Below are 22,379 nucleotides of genomic sequence, written 5' to 3'. Positions count from 1 at the left end.
GTTCGCGGGCGTGTGTGCCCACCTGGAAGCGCACTGACTGTGGCCTGCCGGCCCCAAACCCCTTATTGATTGAATCGCAGTACTGTGTTTTTCTGGTCTTCTGGGGTACGGGGAGGGTTGGCCCTTTTATTCTGGTGGGAAGACAACACACTGCTAACGAAGGAGGGCAGTGTAAAGCGGCGCCCCAACCCGCGCAGGACGCCCATGCCGTCACCACCCCGCTGCTTGTACCGGTGCATCACAAGACAGATCGGCTGCAGCGATTGCCTGGTCAAGCTGTTGCTCTGCATGCCTGAAACCGAAGGTGCACTACTGTGTGTTGTGTCATGTACACATGCTCGTAAGGCCATAGGATGTATGCGCAGTTTTGCGCAGAGGTTCTTGGGAAGGAAAGGCGTGTCCAGTGCGCCCAGTCACTCACAAAGCATGTTAACTGCATTAGGCTGTATAGGATGTGGCGTAGGACGCCGTTTCACATGCATCGGTCCGTAGACAAAGAGAACTTGCCTACTTGCCTTCATTTATCACACCAGTTATGAAGCTGCTCCAGAACGATGAAATATATCATCACAAATTTTCCAAAATTAATGATCAAATCGCATATTACCCCCTGTTAAACACCAAACACAAACCCTTGCCGGATGGAATGCAATTCGGATTTGACGCTTTCCTAAAGGTGAAGTGCGGTTGTATTTGCTTCGTACTAGGAACAGTACGATCCTAGTACAGAGCACCTGAAAGAGATCGCAACCAATCCACATAAAGAGCTGTAAAGGCCACACAAGAAGATTTGTAAAGTTCGCCTTTGCCGCCGAGTCTTTGGCAAAATCTATGACTGCAACGTACTTTCAGAAGGATGTATGATGATAAGTAAGAGAAGTAAGCAGGATTGTTAATTTTACGTGTCCTTCTTGGTGAATCATTGGCAAATGTTTAATGCCCAATCTGGCAACGTACGCCAGTTCAAGGGTTTTCATGGGAACAACGACAATGGAAAAATGTATTTGCTTCCATTTGTCGCATGTTGCTTTACGCTAGGGTTTCTGAAGGTTTCGTGCAGATTGTTCCCTCCGCCGCCGCCTTCGTCACCGCATGATTACTTATCGAGAATGTGGTTTCGCCTCCAAAACATTATCGTAACCTATAACACGATGCACGTGATATGCATGGTGGTCCTTGCGAAGTACGTTGTTCTTAAAGCTATGGAATGTCGCAACATGCGCATAGAAGACCGGCCGAAACCCTCCTGTATGAGAAGTCGTGGAGATAAGGTCATGTATAACGTCATATTCAAGCCGATTATAATGCTGGGACGACATCGCAAGCGGCTGGGGACGGGGAGGTGGGGAAGGTGCATATGCACATGTCAAAAGGCTTCCCGACAGATGAACTTGAATTTCCATAAGCATAAATGTCCACAAGAAACAGCTGCGGGCATTCACCTCGACCAAGCCTGGGTTACCAGTCCATTGGTGCTGCTGTCAGTGGTGCTCCTGACCGCAATCCATGGACACAAGAGCCAAACCCGTGAGAAAGGGCGTAATAACCGTGTCTTGCAGACATGCTCGCAGTGAAGCCACATCCCATATGAAAATAGCGTTCGAGCCGGCGTCGCACTGGTGAAATGTAAGAAACTAGTAATAGCTTAGTACCCACCATCAAGCTCGCCTTGGACTATATATCAAGGGTTCACGCTACACTGTGTATGACCGTACTTGAACAGGATCTGTTCTATAGGTCATACACCTGTCTGTGTTCTTTAACTCAGACAAGCTCCTCAACCCAGACGAAGACTCACAGTTTCGCCACCTGAGCGCAACGTAAGGCCGCAGTGGCCGTGCCGCTGGCACGGACGCGCGGCTCTGGATGAACGTCCCTCCGTGCCTCATTCCGCCGGCAGGGATGGTGAGTGAAGCATTCAGATGGGTTGATCACCCTTTTTCATTTTAGTTCTTTATGACCTTCAAAGGATTGGTATACAAAGTGAGCAGCACTGCCTTCTCGCGCTATGCGGGAGCTGATGGTGCACACGCTTGTTAAGGCCATTCCCCGATGTGTGCCATGCACTGAACAGACCATCCAGTTGTAACAGCTAGGCCCTCAACTTACGATAAACGGCGTACGCTTTTTGCTGCACCACACATGCCATTTTTGCCTTTGCAGTAGACCACAAATGGAAATGGCCTCGGTCTGTGCGCACTTTCATCTGTACCGGCGGTACTTCAAGGGAACCCGGCAGGCATGTGGCATGTGGGGCCAGCTCGCGGTGCTTCGGTGCAGCTGCAGGTGCGGACGGGAAAAGAGCCGCCCGAGGGGATTCTCGAGGAGGTTGCCACGGAGGAGGCTGCGAGGTGCGGTGCTCCCGGGCGCCGGCGTATGTCTGACTGACGCCCTGAGGGGTCCTTAATCTGCGGGGCCATCGCCGCATCCTGCTTCCATTACCTTGGCTTTTGACTATTCCGATAACCACACGATCTGATCCCTTTTGCCCTAAATGATTTCAGAAACATATCTGGAAAAGTCTTTCAGTGCCTGACTGGTTTGAGGGGTGTATCAGAGCCACTCTCCTTTCCAGGTGAGGATGTGAGTTCTTCACATTGAGTCCTTTGGGACTCCCTTGAAAAGCACTGGCCTCTCAAGTCCTCATATTTCAATGCAGGTTACATGAAAGACGTGACAGCTCTCTTGCCGCGTAAACGGTATGACTGCAATTATGCTCCGGCAAGACGTTCTGCCGGCAGCCGTTGGCAACGCCGTGTTTGCATCAAAGTAATCAACGAGCCTTAATGAGAAGGTACAAAGCGACTAACGGCAAGATCCTCGGCTGTGTCGCCCGGCGTATGCAGCTCTGCAGGCACCACCACGCGCGTGCACGATCCCCGTGTGGGAAGGCTGGCGCTTCCTCCTGCGGCCCGAATAACACACTGCACTTACAGAAATAGCACAGCTGCCATCGCCGCGGCAAAGCTCCTTCATCTTGACGCTGATCGCGCTGCCACACCAAGGATGACCGGAATAACCCGGCAGGTGCACAATTCCGCCGTCTCCGTACCGCTGGCCCTAAGACCATGTACGAGCACCGTCCGTACACATATGAAACCTGCCAACAGCCCTACAGCTCTACCACCTCGGCTGCGGCTGTTGCCGCCCTCGCCGCTCTCACAACCGCCCGCTCCTTTCCCCCTCCCTTACACTCGCACGCCCCGCTTTGCCAGCCAGCGCTCAATGTCCTCCAACAGACGGTCCCGCACGGCCAGGCCCTCCTGCCGCATCTGCGCATGGAGCGATTTGACCCCTTGCACGTCACCCGCACGGCGCAGCACGCGGCTCAGCTCGTAGGCGGCCTGGTTTCGGGGCCGGGGGGCCCGGGGACAAGAGATGGGAGGACACATGTGTTTATCCCGCGGAATTGCGAGTGCATGTGTGGTGACTGGGGGGGAGAGAGGAGGGAAGAGGGGCCCCTGACGAACAGAGAAGAGGTCGCGGAGGAGGAGGAGGTGAGGGGGAAGGGGAGCAGGGGAAGGGGGAGGGGGAAGGGGAGCAGGGGAAGGGGGACGGGGGCACCCAGCAGGAGCGGTGGCTTGGCTCATCCCAGCCCTGACCCCCGGGGTTTCCCCTCCCTATCGGGCTAGTGGCCTCTATATTCGTCTTAGGGCCAGCACTGCACAGCGTACAAGTGTATATGCCTGTGCGTGTGGGAGAAAGAGCCCAGACTTGCCTCGGGAGAGTTCCTGCCACGGAACGATACCTCCTGCTCGTACAGCCGCTGTACAACCTCGACGCAGGCGTCGACGTCGACGTCGCCACGGCCATTGCCTTTGGCGGACTCCGTTTCGGTTGTCGCCCCGGCCACTTTGCGAATCAGGGAGGGCACCAGCTCCTTGTTGAGGGTGAGGTGGAGATCCTGGTGGCAGACGGGGGCAATGAGGATGGCATATATCATACGGGGAAGAGTTGGTGCCGTACCGTTGAGTTGGCAGGGCCGTCCGGGTGTCAGGAGTCCAGGGAGGCATAGGAGGATGGGCCTTACGTAACGCACCTAGGTTATAGCAGCGTACGGCACAGTCCGGCTGACTGGACTGTGAGGCCAGGTCGGCGTCGTGGTATTAGGTGGAAGGGTGGGAGGACTGGGTGATGGTCATATGGGGCGAAAACCATATGTATGTATGCATGTATGTATGTATGTATGTATCTATGAACTAGATTATACTACGCGCCGCGAATATACGCATACACAAGCCACTCGCATGTCTCCCCACCTCCCGATGCTCCAACAGCCGCTCCGCCACCTCGGGGGCGCCAGCCTCAGCCGCCACCTGCCGTACAACCACGCGCACAGGCAGTGGATTGTACAGATCACCCCCGGGTGGCACACAGGGTATTCACCAACCGACCCGTGGTAGCAGGTAGCGGGGTGGGCACTCCGGTCTGGACGTCATGCACCGTAACACACACAACGCAACACTCGTGCTGGGGAGTGTAGGAGACCGGAAGGAAGGGCACCCGGGACTACCAGCTCGACAAGGGTGAGACGGAGACGGCGCTGCCCAACCCTGACTGCCTCTCTCCCTCACCCACTCCCCACTCACCTCCTTGGCTTCCTCTCCGCCTTCCCTTGCTCCCCTACTAGCAGCACAGCGCACATCACTGCCCTGCCCTCCCGCGGCGTCAAGATGATCCCTCTGAGCCCCAACCAGGCTCCTCCAGCGCTGACGAGTTCTCAGGTCTCCCCCGTAAGCCGACCCCCCACCCGACCATATTTTCCCTTGGTTTCCCGTTCCACCGCCCACTTGGGTCCCCCCACTGACCCCCCTCTATAGCTCTGTAGCCGCATGCCGCCAGTTGCCCCACCACCCACCCACCCCTTACTTCCAGACTTAGGTAGGGGAAGGCCTCTCGGTATCTTGCCCTCCCCTGAACATGTGCATACATACATACATACATGCATACCTGCACCAGCTGGAATGCCGTCTGGCCGTAGCCGTGTGTCGCCCAGTCCCAGCCTGACGAGTCGCGGACCTTGGCGTCGCGCAGCAGCAGCTCCAGCGCCCCACCCGCTTGCGCCGCTGTGCGGACACGGCCCAGCAGCTTCTCCCACGTCTCCCGACCTACGACAGCGACGGAGTGTGTGTGGCGGAGGGGAGGGCGGTAAGGCGGGAAGCAGTGCCGGCAGCGGTGGTGGGCACTGCAGGGCTGCCGTGTAGCCGTGGCACATGAGCAGCCGTGAAGCGGATGGCAGTGGGGGCTGGCGGTCGTAAGGCTGACTGAGCGGAATCAGCATCCCCTGGTGGCAATTCCTTGCCCCCTTTTCACATGTGTGAGCATCTGTCCGTCTGTCTGTTAGTCCATAAGTAAGTCCTGGGATTGGCCTCAGTACTGGAACACGGTAGCTGGTCATCCGGCACTGGCCAGCCAAAGCTATAAACGCCTCCGCAAGTGGCGTAGATATGAGTACGCCGTTGTTGTTGTTGTTGTTGTTGAGGTGGTGGTTGAGGTGGTGGTTGAGGTGGTTGTTGGCCCTCCGCGTTCCACGGAGCCCGGCGGAAGGGTAGGAATGAGCTGTAGGTTGGTATGTATGGAGGCAGGCAGGGAGGGCGTGGAACCAAGGGCGTGGAACCAAGTTCATGTACTTACGAATGACGATGCCTTCAGTATGTTGTGTTTGAATCCAGGCTTGGATGCTGCCAAAGGGGTCCTGGGAGTCAGCTGGCGGGCGCTGCGGTAGCGGCGGTGCCGCCGAGGTACGGCGGTCTGCCGAGCCGTAAGGCCTCCGTGGCTGCGCCATTGTGTTGGCGAAGCGGCTGCTGGGGCCGTAGTCGTCAGGCTGCTCACCCTCAGGCCATCTGTTGGGGACGTGGCGCGCAGGAGGGCGGCTGCCTCGGCCTCGGGTTGGGCCTCTCCCTCCACGGCCTTGGCCGCGACCTGTGTAATTGTACGGATCCAGCCCTGGATGAGACATTGCGCTTGGAGATGTACATGTACCACATGTAATAAATGTATTGTGTGAAGTGTAATTTGCAATAGTAGTTTAGACACAAGGAAGCACTGACGGTTGTTTAATTTGACCTAGCTTGCATTTCCATGCCGCACCTCTACCATCCCTTGCAGGTCCATCGATTCGCCATTCTTGTCTATTGTTGGAATGGCGAGCAGTGACGTTAATGCATGTATGTCTGCACCTTACAAGCGTCGATGCGCCGCCGCAACTCACGAATTCCATAGAGTCTGGGCAGAAGGCTATACACCCACTTAAAACAATTTTGTTACAAAGCGGTTGCGGTATAAAAGCAATTTTGTTACAAAGCGGTTGCGGTATAAAATGGATGTCGACGACTGATTACCCTTGCGACGAGATTCGGACTATGTCTTGGAACTTGGCGATGATTTAAACCCTAATCACAATGCTAAAACACCTTAACGCCTTGCATTGCAAAGCTGCACTGCGTCGGAGTTATACCACAAAGGTTTTGTGCTGCTGCTAACTGCCCCCAACGACATCATCGTACCACGGTGCGCAGGCAGCGCAGCCATTTGCCAGCCATCTACCAGCAAGCCTAGCATCCTGCTCTTGCCTCTCCTTCCTCCATAAGGGCATTCACAACTGCGCGTGACTTCAGTTCGAAGCATCCCTGTGTGCGAAGAACGTTTCCACCTGTCTTGCCACTAAGCTCGGGATCGGGTCCACAAACACAAGCAACTTGCGCAGTGTGCCTGCAGTCGGGCGGTTCACAGGAGGCTGTCTCTTGTTCACGCATCTTCCCGGACCATTACCCTGACCCGCTGTGCGCACATGCCGTGACACCCCGCAGGGAAAGCGCCGTGGATTCCCCCCCTCCGCAGTTTCACCACCATCACGCCAAGCAGTTCTCCCTCCGGCTCTCCACTAAGCCAATCCGCCCTTTGGGCCCCCCTCCCGTCCTTCCCATCTACCCTCCAGCCATCACCAGCAGCAGCTGCAGCAGCAGCAGCCGCACCATCACCACCACCACGATGCCATTCCCCATCACCACGACTTCACCAACACCAACACCAACACCAACACCATCACGATTACAAGTAGAGCCATTGAAGTAACCAGCCACTTTGCAACAATAGCTCGACAGGGTCGCGGCAAACTCTTTGCCCTCAGCAGAGCAATCGGCACCCATATGTACGGCATAAAATCTTGTACGGCGTCATTTGGCCAATCAAAATTTCACCTATCTTTGGGAAGATCACACATCCACATTCTTAAGCATGGGCGCTTATGCTACAACCTAATGCCGTATTACGGAATTATAACAGTGCTGTCAGGTTTTTTTATTTTGTGTCGGCCACGCCGCCCCTGTCGTTGTCGTCGCTTTCATTGTTATCATTGTCATCACTCGTTGTTGATGTTGTTGACGGGGGATTGTTACGCTGTGGGCGGCTCGCCCTGAGAAAGGGCGCCTAGCGCCGTGGATTGCCGGCGCGGCACGGGGACCGGGGACCCAAACACAGTGCAGGGGCGAGGCGCGGGGCTCCAGGTCAGTCTGTTCCTCCGCGCGCGCCTCACTCCCTCGCTCACAGCAGCCGGGGCGTTCTCCCAGCCACAGGGGTGGCCAGGGTTTTCCCGGCCCCCTGCCCGCAGAGCCGCCCAAGGGAGTGAAAAACAGACAAACAGACAAACGGACAGAACCTCAATGTTAAAAACGAAAACAAATGGCCGCAGCATCCCCCCTGGAGACTTACGATGACCTTTCTCCGCCGTCCATTCATTATTTCACGCGGTAGGTGATGTGGCGGTAGGTGATGTGAGGTGACAGGGTGGCGGGGGAGAAAACTGGCACTCAGAAAGAAGCTATACTGGGAGAGCGGCCGGGGGGGGCAACCCCCCCATAAACGGAACCCCCATCCCACCCTACCGCATACTCCCCACCACGGGCGACACCAAGTACCACCCCCCAGATGCGGTTGACGTACTCAACTCGTGGGCAGCGAAGCAGCTGCTCCTCCGCATACGTCCCGTTCTGCACCACAGTAAAAATAGTCAGGCCTGCCGTACAAAAAAAAACACGGTGTGCCGTGCAGTTCCGACATACATACAACCTAAATGCCATTAAGAACTCGAATATAAAAAACAAAAAGGTCAAGGTGCAAGCCCGGCCGCGACTTGGACACGCCGTTGCCTAACCAAGCACTTGTCTAGACGACTGCTACTCGGTTCCCGCTGCGACACCGCCTAGCAGTGCAGTACCAGCACTCCAATTTTGAGAAAACACACACCGTAAAAGGAGATGACACCGGAGAGATAGGTATGTATGACGGGGTCCCAAACCGAAACCCGCCCCCATCAACGCATCAGGACCCTGGAGCGAACTGTGTTTCGCCTCCGCAGTTATCGTGACCATGATGCCCACCACCGCACCCCTCGCCCAGCACCCCTCGGCGTAGGTAGCCCCATACGCCTCTATGGGGCCCTTAACCATGCACCTCGCTGTGCGATCCGGGCAGTGGCCACCCACAGGGCCCCATAGGAAGACTGACCGCGCCACCCCCACCTCGACACGCGGACATCGCTCCAAATGATGATGTGGCGTTTCCAATCGCAAACGGACCAAACGCCGAATCTGAAACGGCGCTTATTAATAACCACGTTTGTGCCGGGTAGGTTCCAAGAACCCCCGGTCAACCGATCCCCGCATTCGCTAGTGCCCAAACTTACAAACCCAAATTTTACTTATATCAAAAAGTAGGTCAAGAGGCTGCACCACTAAGATAATCAATCAATGGGATTTGGGGTGGGGTAGCGGAAAAGCGTTTTTCCGCAACGGGGATGAGTGCTAGGACGACGATAATGCCGAAGAGGGCGGCGATGAGGCGACACCCCACCACCTTACTCGCGAAATTTCGATTCAGGGCAAACAAAGCGATACGAGGGGTGTATGTGTTTTTATGTTGATGCTGCACAATGTGCACTACGACGGGGACCCATGAGGGACCCACCACAAGGAAGGGGGGGGGTGCCGCCAACCGCTCTAATTTCAACAAACTGCAACTGCAACGCCCGCAACAAACATACAGACAAAGAAACTGCAAACAGACGGACGTACACAAACACATATAACGAACATGCAGGCATACGCGTATACCAAAGGTCACACACAATTAAATATGTAGCCATGTGTACGGCATTACTACATGCGCTCATACACAACACTCACACACACACGCGCTAGGGTGGGCCCTAACACCAGCAGCTCGCTAGGCTGGATGTCGTACATAGCAGTGCAGGGCAGCATCTCTGCTGTATGGCAATGCCTCACGTCGTTGTCCGTGTGAAATACCTCTGGGGCCCCTCGTCGGCCGACACATCGCCGGAAGAGGCGACATAATTGCACATACGTCCGTCAGTATGTATATGTGTATGTATGTGTGTATGTATGTATGTATGTATGTATGTATGTATGTATGTATGTATGTATGTATGTATGTATGTGTGTATGTATGTATGTGTGTATGTATGTGTGTATGTATGTATGTGTGTATGTATGTATGTATGTGTGTATGTATGTTCTCTTCTCTTTCCCTGTCAGCAGCTTCACTCGTTCGTGGTTCGTCTTTCCCCCCTCACCCCCCCCCTTGACCGCCGTGTGCCGCCGCACCCCCTACAACACTCGGCGCTGGTTCGTGGCCAGGCACCCTCAGGTCGCAGCCGCTCGCCAGCTCTGAGTGCTGCTGCGCTTCCACGCACCCGCTTGCTGCGACCCGAGGGTGCGGGCTGCGATCACCACAGTGTTAGCAACGACACCACACAAACCACCAACCGCCAACAACCAACAGCAACAACAACAATAGCAGCCATTCCCAAACGTGCTGCAGATGGCCTGGCATGCCGAACGGCCAAAAAATAAAATACAAGTTTCCGCCGCCGCTTTCCCCACTTACCCCCACCCCGCATGCTGGCGGTATAAAAGCCCCTCTGCACTCAGACGAATCCCACCTCCATCCCATCCTCATGGGCCATTCACCACTCTTCCGTCGCCGCCTACCCCCACACCATCCCCGGATACAATCATATCCCATAATCCATATTGTGAAATCCCCGGTATTAATACCCATTGCCATCAATGCGTGCCGACCAGTACAGCAAAATCCTCCTTCTCATGAGGACCACGTACGGCAAGAGTTTGTACGATATGCCGTTAACAAGGTTAATGCATCAAGTGTGGTACGAAGGTAAAATAAGGGTTGCAACACCCCACAACCAGTTTAAAGGCAGCACCGATGACGGCCAGTAAGGTGCGCCCAAATGTGGTTTCTCGGTCGGAGCCCCCTAATAACGGATTTCAACGGAGCCATAAAGCCGAACGGTCCGCAACAATATCTGCCAGCTAGGGCAGGGGGGTGCGAGTACTGTACGTAAAACACCGCAGTAAACCAGCGGTTCAAGAACTGCTCTCACCCTGGTTTTCCATGTACTGTCGTACACTGTTCATCACACATCCCCTTCGATTAGCAGTTCAAACTGCCCCCTAAGTACCCTTCATTTTCTTCGTACTATCGTACATCGCATTTCTCAAGCAATACAATATGTGTTCCTCACGACATGTGCGCACCGCAGCCTACACCACCCCGCGTCATCTTCCCCACAACTCCACACCACTTGACAGCACACGGAAAGACAGGTCCCGACCCATGGGTCGTGATGATGGGTAAGCTTTAGGAAGCGTGCATCTGTTCATGCACGTGTGGAGCTGGATGGCGGACCGGTCGGCCATGCGCATTGGGCAACAGGACGGAGCGAATCAACCGAATTAATCAATCAAACGAATTAACACTCATCCGGATGGGTGTGTGGGTGAGTGGGTGACACCCCACTGTCATGCGAGGCGGCGGTGCGTGCCAAGCTCTGCGTGGCGCCAAAATACACACACACACATTCTCTCTCACACGCAGGCACAAGGAGACACAGCTCGCAGTTTCAGTTTAGGAACCTCCAACGACCTCCAACGACCTCCAGCAGACAGAGGTCAGGCTGAGGCTCCTCGCTCCACACATTCAATGACTCATTTGTTTATATACTCGTACAGTCACTTTTACTCACGCAGTCATTCACTCACTGCGGCTCAGTTCACTCGAGTCGAAGTTCGGAATGCTGCAGTCGGAGAGGCGCGCCTCCTGCCGCGAGGGCGGGCGGCGAGGCCGGCGATCCCTCGGTGGGCCATCAGCCGCTCGTCCTTGGAAAGCTGATCATTAGGGCTGCAGCGGTTTCGGAGCGGATACTAATGATGAGGCGTTTTGCAGTCGACTGAGTCGTCCCGTTGCGGCCCCGGGGTTAGACGGTAGAGCGGGTACGACAGGTGCAGCTGGGGAGGGGACGGGGCTTGGAGCGGACCCCGGGGCGGACGGCGGACCCCAACTCGACACCCCTGCACCTGCATCCCCGTTTGCATGTTGCTGTTGCTGTTGCTGTTGTTGCCGCACGGTGGTGATGACCTCCCGCATGTCCACCTCCTCCAAGGTTCGGACCAGCAGGCGCTGCAGCAGTTGCACCAGAGCTGCAGCGGTGGGTCTGCGGCGGGGGTCCTGGGCCCAGCTGACACATGCGATTTGCCTGTGAGGGGAGGGGTGAGGTGAGGTGAGGTGAGGTGAGGGGTGAGGTGAGGTGAGGTGAGGTGAGGTGAGGTGAGGTGAGGTGAGGTGAGGTGAGGTGAGGTGAGGTGAGGTGAGGTGAGGTGAGGTGAGGTGAGGTGAGGTGAGGTGAGGTGAGGTGAGGTGAGGTGAGGTGAGGTGAGGTGAGGTGAGGTGAGGTGAGGTGAGGTGAGGTGGGGTGAGGTGGGGTGAGGTGAGGTGGGGTGAGGTGGGGTGAGGTGGGGTGAGGTGAGGTGAGGTGGGGTGAGGTGAGGTGAGGTGAGGTGAGGTGAGGTGAGGTGAGGTGAGGTGAGGTGAGGTGAGTTGAGGTGAGGTGAGGTGAGGTGAGGTGAGGTGAGGTGAGGTGAGGTGAGGTGAGGTGAGGTGAGGTGAGGTGAGGTGAGGTGAGGTGAGGTGAGGTGAGGTGAGGCGCAAACCAGGCAGGGGACAGGGGGCCGTTCGAAAGGAAGGCGGTGGATCCGGGAGGTTGGTAGGAGCCATTGCCATTGCATTGGGCAATTGGGCAGGGGGTGAGTCTCGGTTAGTGGTTAGTTAGTTAAGTAGTTGGTTGGCTGTTACACCCGCTGGCACACATCTACCACGCTACTACACGCACACGAACGCGTATTCGAACCTTCCTGAAGGCCAAACGCCAAGATTGCGCACGTACCTCTGTGTGCGTGCCTTACTATGTGTTTTGCCCGGTCCCGTGCATGAGCTGTTCCCCCTCCAGACGAGACTTCCCCCCCTCCCCATTCCAGCACCCCCGCCACCCCTACCCCCCACTTCACCTGTACTCCAGCGGCACGCCAGGGTGGAAGGAGGGCCGCAAACCGCGCCGCACCAGGGAGGGCAACTGCTGCGCCGAAACCCCCGCGTAAGGCAGCTGGCCCATGGCGCACTCCCACATCATTATGCCGAAACTGTAGATGTCAATGGACGTGTCCAGATACGTGTCTGTGTGCGGAGGGCGGAGAGCGGCGCCGCCGCGGGAGTAAAAAGGCGGGAAGGAAGGGGGGGGTGAGTGATGTGGGGCGGAGGAATCGCGTACACGTTGTACGGAAGGTCAGGAGGGGACCCGCGGGGGCGAATGCTGAGCTGGGGACTTGTTGGCGGCTGAAGACAATTGAGTCCACCGGAAGACCACCCCATCCTGTGGCACCCCCCACACTCCCACGGCCCCCCACATCATCTCCTAATAACACACACATACACATACATACATACACACACACCTCGGAACATGCTTTCCGGGGCCATGTAGCTCAGACTGCCCACCGGGGACAGGGAGAGGAAGGCGGGGCGGCCAGTGGCGGGGTCCACCTCCGTCATCAAACGAACGCAACCAAAGTCTGAGAGGCCGCGCGGAGAGCGGGATGCGGGGGCGTGTCAGGAGTTTACGCGGGTGAAAGCGTGAGTGGACGCGAATACGAGACCAAACGGTAATTTCGATTGCAAGATGGTGCGAGCGGGTTGCAAGGTGCCGTGGTGCACGCACGAAGCTCACCCACCGCTCAGCTTGCAGACCCAGCCACGTGTGTCCGCCGTACAGCTACGGAGCAGTACATTGGACGGCTTGATGTCGCAATGTACAAGTCGGTTCTCGTGCAGGTGCCGCAGGCCCGCCGCGACCTCCAAAAGGCTGGTCAGCAAGGCCACCATGCTAAGGGGGGGCTGGATGGCGGGGAGGGAAGCCGCAGCCAGCGCAGCGGCGGACGCGGCGATGGAGCGGCCGCCGCCGCCGCCGCTAATCATATCAGCAGCGCTGCCGCCGCCGCCGTCAGGATCCAGCTGCTGCTGCTGCCCATTCCTTTGCAGCCTGAAGCAGCCGTTGTCGACGGCTTGCTTGAGGGTTCCCGCGTCACAGTACTCTGGTGGCGGTGTGGGGAGTGCGAGGTGTGTGTGTGGGGGGTGGGGTGGGGTGGGTAGTTGTTGGGGTGGGGTGAGGGGAAAATGACGAGCCACGGGGTGAGGGGGGAGGTGTTGGGGACAGTGGTCAAGTCAGCACAACACAGCACAACACAGCACAACCCCGGGTAATGGAGGTGATGTGGAAGATGGGATAGGTAGAGAGGCGCGGTGTGTAGGCAGGGAAGCACCGTCGCCGGTCATTTATCCCCTCCCCTCCCCTCCCTCCCCCTCCCTCCCCTTCAGGACAGACCAGAGCTCTTACGGCTTACCCATAACGATAGCGGTGTTGGAGGCGCCTGCCGCAGTTGAAGGTGCATACCGCCGTACATATGCACCGTACGGGTCATGTTGCCGGGTGGCAGCGGGGCGGTGAGGGCAGCGGCGGGTGCGGCGGGTGCGGGGGAGAGGAAACGTCAACAGGCACCGAGCCATGGAGCACATATCGCTGCTGAAGAGCAACAGGGATAGAGAGAGGTAAGAGATGAGCCACCCGCAGATAAACCCCTCGGGCCACTAGCCTCACCGCCGCGTCCTGTACCAGTCATATTACCCACACACCTCTCTGCACCCGCCCCGGCCGGCCTGGCCGCTGAGCCGCCCCCATGTAAACCCACCTTTGGCCGCCCCCGTGGGGTTATCCTCCCGGGGCAACAGACGGTACCGCCCCGGGTTGTGGGAGTACTCCACCACCAGCGCATCTGTGAAGAAGTTGAGGACCTGGTGACGGCGACCCGCGGGTCGGCCCAGTCAGAAAGGGAAATTAGTTGTTGCATTATAGTTGTTGCACGCAGGCAGTGGGGCGGCGAGAAAGAAAGAGAGGGAGAAACAGCAGTGAGTCGCGCGTCTGGTAACCCGGGTAGCCCCTCCCCGGCCCCCCACCCCGGGTAGCCCCTCCGCTACCACTGGTAAGTACTTCGATAGCCAGCACCGACCACTGGGTCGTCGTTCGAACTAAACAGAGCCAGCGGCGGCGGCGGCCGTGGAGGAGGAGGAGGAGCCCGCTGTGGTTACGGAGATCCGCGGCCTTATTTGCACCTGGCGCCCCTTGCCAGCACGAATACTAGAAATAAATCATAATAATAATAATAATAATAATGTAAGTATTATTATATATATATTATTATATAAATATATTGTGATGTAATATAATTACATATATATTATTAATAATATATTCATTGCTACGGCTGCTGGGGAGCTCTCCCGTCTCCGTACCTGTACGACATGCGGGTGGCTTATGGTGGTTGTCACGGCGACCTCCAGCGCGTCCCGCAGTAGCCAGCGCTTCTGACGCTGTTGGAGCTTCTGAGCCGCCTCCGCGCCGTCCGCGCCACCCCCACCCCCACCCCCACCCCCGCCAGAATCGCCACCCCCACCCCCACCCCCACCCGCTGCCGAGGGGTGGGGGTGCGGCGGCCCGGCCACGTCGGCGTCGTCGGACGACGGAATTATCTGCATCCACACATGCATTGTACGGCATACGACAATACGGCAGTCCATTCATTTTTTTGCTGGCAGAAAAGAACCGCTTTCTCAACCGCTCTTCCTCTTTCCCTCCCTAGCCAATCCCAACCCTTTGTTGCAAAATTGATCATGTAAAATCTAACCAATAGCAATCGACATGACGTAGGGAAGCGTCTAATGAGAGTTGCTTCGGCCCCCTCCGCAACTCCCCGCAACTCCCCGCAACTCCCCGCAACTCCCTGCAACTGGGAGGTGTGCGCATCTCAGTTTCTGGGGAGGAATCCGGCCAGCAGAGAACATGCATACATACATACAACACATACCAACTCGGTACTTTGCTTGAAGCCTCTTGTCCAGTGGGTCTTGCCCGCTCCGGTACCATACCGTGCAACCTCTCATCTCCCCAGTGCCCTCCTCCCCTTCAGCACCCCCCCTCCCCCACCACCCCCTCCCCTCCAAACGCCGCGGTAAAATGCATGCACCTCGGTGCCAGCCAGCCGCCAAAGGTAAGCCCGAAGTAAATCACATACTTCACACACACAGCGCCATCAGTGGCGCACCCCGTTCCCCGCCATCGCCAGTCGACAGCGTGTTTCCTGTCACACTCACACCATCACCGCCCCGCTTCCCTCCTCCCCCCACCCCACCCCACACGCAGACATCCCTACCTTGACTGCCACAGGGGTGTTGTACAACCGCGCCCGTGAAAAAACACCATGCCCCCCGCGACCGATGACCCGGAGGAGCCGAACTGCGTAAATGTCCTCCAGTGCAGCGGGTCTGCAGGGTGGGGTGGGGTGGGGTGGGGTGGGGTGGGGTGGGGTGGGGTGGGGTGGGGTGGGGTGGGGTGGGGTGGGGTGGGGTGGGGTGGGGTGGGGTGGGGTGGGGTGGGGTGGGGTGGGGTGGGGTGGGGTGGGGTGGGGTGGGGTGGGGTGGGGTGGGGTGGGGTGGGGTGGGGTGGGGTGGGGTGGGGTGGGGTGGTCTCGGAATTACAACGTCAAGAAACAACGGAGAGGCGCTCGGTGGCCACCACCAGGGCCGCCACCACAGCCTCATCGACACGCGCACAAACGCTCGCTACCGCAACTCCTTCCCACCCACCCACCCACCCATTACGAAGCACTGTTCCACATCCTTCGAACTGGCACCCTCACGCGCCCGCGAAACCAAACCAACATACCAGATGACCGCGCTGCACACTGTGCCGTGAGGCGCATTCGGTCATTTCTGGCAGGGACTCAATGTTACGTGCCATGTACGGTGGCAAATGCATGTACGACACTGTATGCCGTACCTAAAGTCAGGCGAGCGATCCAGCTGAACCGTACTGAGCACATCCCGCATACTGGAAATCATCATGCTGAGGGTGCCAGTGTTGGCGTTGACAGCGCCGTCGAAAACGACTGACAAGGTCGTGGCATCATCTGTACGGTAAACGTACGACAACCATACGGTAGAAGTAAATGGTGGCCGATCACGTGATCACGGGGGAAGGGCCTTACGGGAGGCCTTTTCACTGGGTACCGCATCCGGAAAAGATTCCGGGTTTTCCATTCGAGAAAAGAAATTATAAAGCATACTGAGGATGCACATACTGGGGTGGTCAAGGGATCAAGGGTCAGCGTAGGACGAGCATGATCAGATCAATCGGCCAGCAAGGTCATTTCCTGAGGGGCTGTTCTCGGCGGGTTTGAGCCTGTCCTTGGTTTTGCTTTCCCCCACACCGTCCACCGGACGGCCTACCGGCCCGCACACCCAACCGCCCGCAAGTAGCCGAGTAGAGCGAATCATTCAGCTCCTGTCTCCCAACTGCGTCACCGATCATCAGGATTTTCAACTGCTACCATGTCGCGCAGTGCACTTCGCACTTGGCCACCTCGCCCGCCCCTGGGGAGGGCCCGGACAGAGATGAGAGATCTGCTTCCTAGGTCACAGCCCCTGCAGAACCCCCACCCCCACCCCCCCAACCCCCCACCCACCCCACCCACCCAGTCGGTCAGCCAGTCGCTCACCGGCCGTATCCGTGCTGATGTGCGTCTGCATGCCGGCTTCAAGGGCACTGGGATGCAAGTGAGACAGAGAGTGCGACGCAACAAGCGACGGAGGCCGCAGGCTGCTGGCGGCGCTGACGGGGACGGGGACGGCCGCCGTCGCCGCCGCCCCCGCCGCCGCCGCCGCCGGAACGCCACCCATGCCGCTACCCGCCGCGGAGGCTTTTCCAAGTGCGGTCATCGCAAACCGTACGAACTCCTGTACGAGATAGGGCCCGGTAAGGGCAGCGGCCATGGGTCGATGGAGCACCTGCGGGCCGGGGGTGTTGGGGCACAAGAGGATTTGGTCTCGGAGCAACCCCCTGGCAACCGCGAGTCGTTTACATCACTACGCTTTCTCTCTCTCCTTTCCTCTCTCTCACACACAGCGTGCGGGAGGAAACTAGTCTGTCTGAAAGAGGCACGTTCATGTCGTAGTCGTAGTCGTAGTCGTAGTCGGCGACGGCCTCAACCCGGGCGATAGACGTCGCATAATTGGAAAACAAGCAGGGGGCCATCCTCGGAAGCCCCAAACCAGGAGAGAGTGTGGTCTGTACGGATATGGATCCGGGGTGACGTACACAGCCCCCTCGTACAATACACACACACATAGCACCCAGACGCAGACGCACTTGCAACAGCTGATGCGCCTCCTCTGCCACCTGATCCAAAATGACCCGAGGGATGCTCTCCGACGATACAAGGTACACAGCCAGCCACGCCATAGGGTACGACAATGCGCCGCCCGAGGTGGCGAGGGCGCCGCTGCCGCCGCCGCCGCCAAGCCCAGCGCTGCTGCTTTGCGCCGTTGCGTCCAGCGCTATGATATCCACCAACGGCAGTGAGGCAGCCGATGCTGCTGCTGCTGCTGCCGCCGCCGTCGCACGGTTCGCAGCGGCAGACGTCGCGAGATGCAGCGACCCGCCGCGATACAGTTCCAAACAGCGCTTCGTAGCATCCGCCGCCGCCACCGCCGCCGCCGGAGCCATTGATGGCTCTCCCAGTGTATACGGCTGCTGCAGGGCGGCCGGCCTATGGGACAACGGGGCATCAGCGCCGCGGCCCTGCTGCTTCACCTGCTGGTGCTGGGATTCGAGCTGCTTGAACTTCCGTGGGGTGACGCCGTCGCCGGTTAAGGGCATCTGCTGCGCATCGGTGCTGCTGCTGCACGGTGACTGCGGCCGCTCCAACGGCCCAGTAACCACCAGCACCAAGCTATGCGCGCGGGCTTGCGGCAGCATTCGCTGCACATGCAGTATATCTTTGTACGGCTGTCGCTCGTCTGCCATGAGGAAGGTTGCACAATTTGGAACCACAGCGATGTTGGCGGCCTGTCGGGAGGCCGTGGCGGTGGAGGTGACTGCCGCCGCCGCCGCCGCCGCTACACATGTATTCGGATTGCTGCCCGCAACGGAGCCCACCCCCCTGCTACCCTCCGACCCCTTGGACCCCAGAGCCGCATTTAACGCCGACGCGGCCTCGACTGACGTTGGCAGTAGCTGGTTGGCGGCACCTGCACGAAAACCCGACCTTGCCGACCCTGGGCCCACGTGACCGTCGATGCTGTTGCCGGTGCCTGCAGCGGCTGCGAGCAGGTTTATGTGCTGCGAGAGAAGGGTCTGGTGCAGCATCGCGGTCGTTGCCCGGACCCGGACCCCAGGCGCCGCCGCCGCCGGCAGCCCCGTCAGCCCCGTCAGCGCCATGGACACCTGCCCCCGCAAGGACTGTGAGCCACCGCCGCCACCGCCACTTGGAATTGTGGCCGCGTCCATGCTCTCACGCTGCGCTAGCGCTTGGCCGCACGCGGCAAGTCGCGCACGGACACCGCTGCCGGTGCCGCTGCTGCTGTGTACGGCAGAGGTAGCCACTTGCAGCCAGGCGCGAGACGGCGTCTGCTGCTGCTGCTGCAACTGCACGTCAGCGACAGCAGCGGCAGTATCGCTGTCCGGCGGAACGGCGGCGCCGTACATGAAGAGAGGACCTGATCCGCAGCCGAGACCCGTCAGCACCGATGCGTCGTCCATGAGCCACTTGGCGCCTGAGAGGATGCGTGATGATGGGCTGCCGCCGGCTGCGGCGTCGCAGCCGGCGGCGTGCTGGTGGTGCTGTATTATGAGCGCCTGCTTCTGCGCCAGCAGCGTGTTCGTTGGTTGCTGAGCTGAGGGCTGAGCGCGGAAGAAGGCGGCCACGGGGAAGCTCCGGAAGGACACTGTGCATGAGGGGGAGTGTGTGGGGGGGATTTGGGCGGGTTGAGGGGTTGAGGGTAAGAGAAGCGCAGACGATTGACGAAAGGGAAATTGAGGAGGGTTGATGGTTGGGGGGTAAAACACCACGGACACAAGCGCCGTGTCCGCGGGCGTGAGGAGGTGCGCGGGGGTGTACGGGCCCAGCATGCAATGCCGCAATACGTCCCGAGGACCGTGATGCGTGGTGGCCTCGATGGACCTCCTCACACACAGCCGACAAGACGACGCCGGGGGCGAGCAGCAGATCCTGGGGTTTGCTGTAAAGCAGCACACCAGCCTTAGCATCTCTTGCCAGCGGCGTGGACAGGAGGACAGCGGCATCTTCAGCAGCATCCCCAGTTCATGGGGGTGAGCAAGCAGCAGCAACAAACGAAGAGGTGAGCCGCATGGGACACATGCGGCGCCGCACACACACACATACGCACACACATACACTCGCACCTTACAACCCCGCCGCCATATCTCTCCCTTGGCGGGACTCCGTGTCCCAACAGCGCTCTTACACAGGGCCCCCTGCACGGCCCATTTCCCGCCACCGTCCGACCTCTTCCAACCCCCACCCACCCTCACCCTCCCACCCTTCCCCCCACACACCCGCAGGCAGACACTCCAGGTCCAGCCGGGTGCGCAACCTCATGCACGTGTGCAGCGCCTCCACCAGGCTCGTCACCGCCTCCTGGATGGTCAACGACCGCTGAATGAGTGTGGCGGCATTGGCAACCTCAAGGCGGCAACGGGGGGGAGGGCAACACAGGGCAACATCCGACTCAGATATAACACGACTCAGAACGAATGAGACCGGTGGCCGGGGGGAGCATATGCGAGAAAGTGGGAGGTGGACTGCCGATGTCCAAAACCGGGGGAAGAGGGGGGGGAAAGACGAACCACGAACGAGTGAAGCTGCTGCCAGGGCAAGAGTGTACCAGACGTGGCCGGGGGGAGGGAACATCCGACACGGGCAGGAAGCAACAGAGAACCAGCAGATGGGTAGAATGGGAGCTGTGGCGGGGGCGGCCAGTGGGGTGGAAGCGCCGGGGAGCCGAGGCGGCTTCGGGGTTGGGGGGAGCTCGGTCTGAGAGCTATGGTTGAGAGCAGTGGTTTTGTGTCGTTGCGTACGGCGGCGAGGAAGGCCATAAGGTCGATAGGGATTGCGAGGCCAGGGCTTTTGCAAGTTGGAATACCGCTGTCTGTACAGCACTGCGATTAAGCAACGGGGCGGGGCAAAAGCGTGCATTGCATCATAGGAGCACAGGACGATAGAACGCGGTCAACGGCCTTCAGATTCGCATTACGGGAAGCGGCGAAAGCCGCCAGAAAGCCTTCAGAACCTGTTGAACTTGTTGGCCTCATGGCGCTATGTCGTCTGCTATAGCCGCATTATGGAACACGCGATGTGGGTTAGCGGTTAGCCCGCTGCAGCGCTGCCGGCCGTGAAGACGCTGGGTGATACAAAAGCGACACGCAATCGGAAACTGATACAAGTTACAAGTTCCACGCAAGTGCGGGGGGCGTGCGTGAAAGCCTGACGGGAGCCATAGATGAGCCATGGAAAGCTATATACAACCTATCTGTGTGTCCACTCTTCGGGAAGTGCGTTGTGCGCGCAGAAAAGGGCACGCAACGACTGCTGCATTCAGGCTTTTACGTCAGTCAGCGAACAAGGACAACAACATCATCACCACCAGCCCAAGTTCACATGACGTGGCGGGCCCCGTAAGGGATCTCCGCCAGTAACCTGCCTAGGCCACTGAGCCGCGCTCTAACCGCCGTACCTTAGCTTTTACACACCCGGGCTGGTTTCCTAGCCCACCCGCGGGCCCTGCACGCTCTCAGCACTGCAGCTCTATCTTCCGTGGTGGGATCAGCTGGATCCTGGCGCCTAGACCCGCTGTAGTACCCCCTATACCCCCCTACTGCCCTCGCCTTTGCATTACAGCTTTTGGTGGATCCCCCAGCGCGATGCGTCCCCAGGGGCCCTCCACTCCCCATTGTGTGCGTCCCTGCCTGTGCTCCCCCTCCTGCCTGCCTGACGGCAGTGACAGCTAGCTAGGGTACTCGGGACTAACCCCGGGCTAGCTAGGTGCCCTAGCTACCGGGGTGGCTGGGTAGTAACTTGATAATCCCAGGTCGGGTAGTCCCGCGCATGGTAGTCCCTCTTGCTGGCTTGCTGCATTTAGTGTGTTTTCTCGTCCATTTGCTTTTTAATTCGATGTCAAAGATGTTATCTCAAGACGAAACTGATACTTACAGTGCATGTGCGTTTTGAGGCGGGGGTATGTGGAGAGGGCCATGATAAGAGGCAGGTATACATGCATATATGGGTGTAGAATGGGTGAACGCAGGTGAGATGGTTATGTATAGAGGCAAGCTTCTTTGGACACGCTTACGTACACCTGGATACCACTTCCCATACCCGTTAAGCAATAGAGTACCCTATTCCCGGGCTAGGCAACCCACCCGCCGTCATGCTTCGGACAGGCCCGAGTTACCCCCTCCCTTACCCCCCCAGTAGCCTTTTACCCCTACCCCGGGGTGAACTACATACTGAACCTCCTCCGTACAGACGAAGGGGGGTCAATAACCTCCAACCCGAACCTCCCCGGTAAGTAGCACAGAGGGTTTAAGCCCCCCTCTAGTGCCATAAGGCACTTATGGTGGGGCTTAAACCCTCCGTGATATGGTTTGTGGTCCCAAAGAGTAGCGTGAGCCACCAAAGTGCTGGTTCTTCCTGCGCACTTTTTATAACCCTAATTCGTGCTATCGTTTCCAGACCCGAATACTGGTAATTGGCTCGCGACAGTGAGCATTGTATCAAACGCCCATCAAGACCGCAACGCCTATCGCCCCAGTTCATTCCCCATTGCGTGCAGAACAGAAGTAAAACACTCCGGCGCGGTCAATCCGTGACGTTAGCTCGGCCTCGCCGCTTTACCACCACAGGACTGTCCACGTGCCTGCCTATATGCAATGACCATCTGCAAGCCTGTGTATATCCGTGCGGTCGTAACGCAATTGCCAGGTGGCTGGCGGCAGCAACGCGTGCGCCAACAAGGGACGACAAGCGACAAGCTCGCCGTCATAGCCGTATACAGCACTGCTGCGCACGCTTCGAGAGCCAGCGGGCCTATAGTGGCTG

The 22,379-nt window shown here is 58.3% G+C and overlaps 1 protein-coding gene across 1 annotated transcript in view; it reads right to left on the bottom strand.

Annotated features, from left to right (window-relative positions):
• Positions 1-1,299: 1,299 nt before the first annotated feature.
• The window catches only part of VOLCADRAFT_104641 (uncharacterized protein), a gene marked incomplete at its 3' end in the record, with an annotated part of 28,342 nt that continues 7,262 nt past the window's right edge, over positions 1,300-22,379 (bottom strand). The window contains exons 13-35 of the mRNA XM_002950215.1: positions 20,167-20,322; positions 19,814-19,964; positions 17,630-19,206; positions 16,980-17,268; positions 16,262-16,391; positions 15,636-15,747; positions 14,719-14,955; positions 14,118-14,220; positions 13,104-13,463; positions 12,828-12,944; positions 12,384-12,549; positions 11,397-11,575; positions 8,387-8,455; positions 7,884-8,014; positions 5,833-5,922; positions 5,635-5,716; positions 4,951-5,108; positions 4,260-4,316; positions 3,749-3,904; positions 3,193-3,344; positions 2,811-2,848; positions 2,110-2,280; positions 1,300-1,328 (exon numbers count right to left, since the gene is read on the bottom strand). Coding sequence (XP_002950261.1) covers positions 1,300-1,328; positions 2,110-2,280; positions 2,811-2,848; positions 3,193-3,344; positions 3,749-3,904; positions 4,260-4,316; positions 4,951-5,108; positions 5,635-5,716; positions 5,833-5,922; positions 7,884-8,014; positions 8,387-8,455; positions 11,397-11,575; positions 12,384-12,549; positions 12,828-12,944; positions 13,104-13,463; positions 14,118-14,220; positions 14,719-14,955; positions 15,636-15,747; positions 16,262-16,391; positions 16,980-17,268; positions 17,630-19,206; positions 19,814-19,964; positions 20,167-20,322 — 4,710 coding nt within the window. The remainder of the gene's footprint in view (positions 1,329-2,109; positions 2,281-2,810; positions 2,849-3,192; positions 3,345-3,748; positions 3,905-4,259; positions 4,317-4,950; positions 5,109-5,634; positions 5,717-5,832; positions 5,923-7,883; positions 8,015-8,386; positions 8,456-11,396; positions 11,576-12,383; positions 12,550-12,827; positions 12,945-13,103; positions 13,464-14,117; positions 14,221-14,718; positions 14,956-15,635; positions 15,748-16,261; positions 16,392-16,979; positions 17,269-17,629; positions 19,207-19,813; positions 19,965-20,166; positions 20,323-22,379) is intronic.

Source organism: Volvox carteri (assembly GCF_000143455.1).
Source record: "Volvox carteri f. nagariensis unplaced genomic scaffold VOLCAscaffold_18, whole genome shotgun sequence".
Taxonomy (NCBI): Eukaryota; Viridiplantae; Chlorophyta; class Chlorophyceae; order Chlamydomonadales; family Volvocaceae; genus Volvox; species Volvox carteri.
This window is presented reverse-complemented; position numbering and strand designations above follow the sequence as displayed.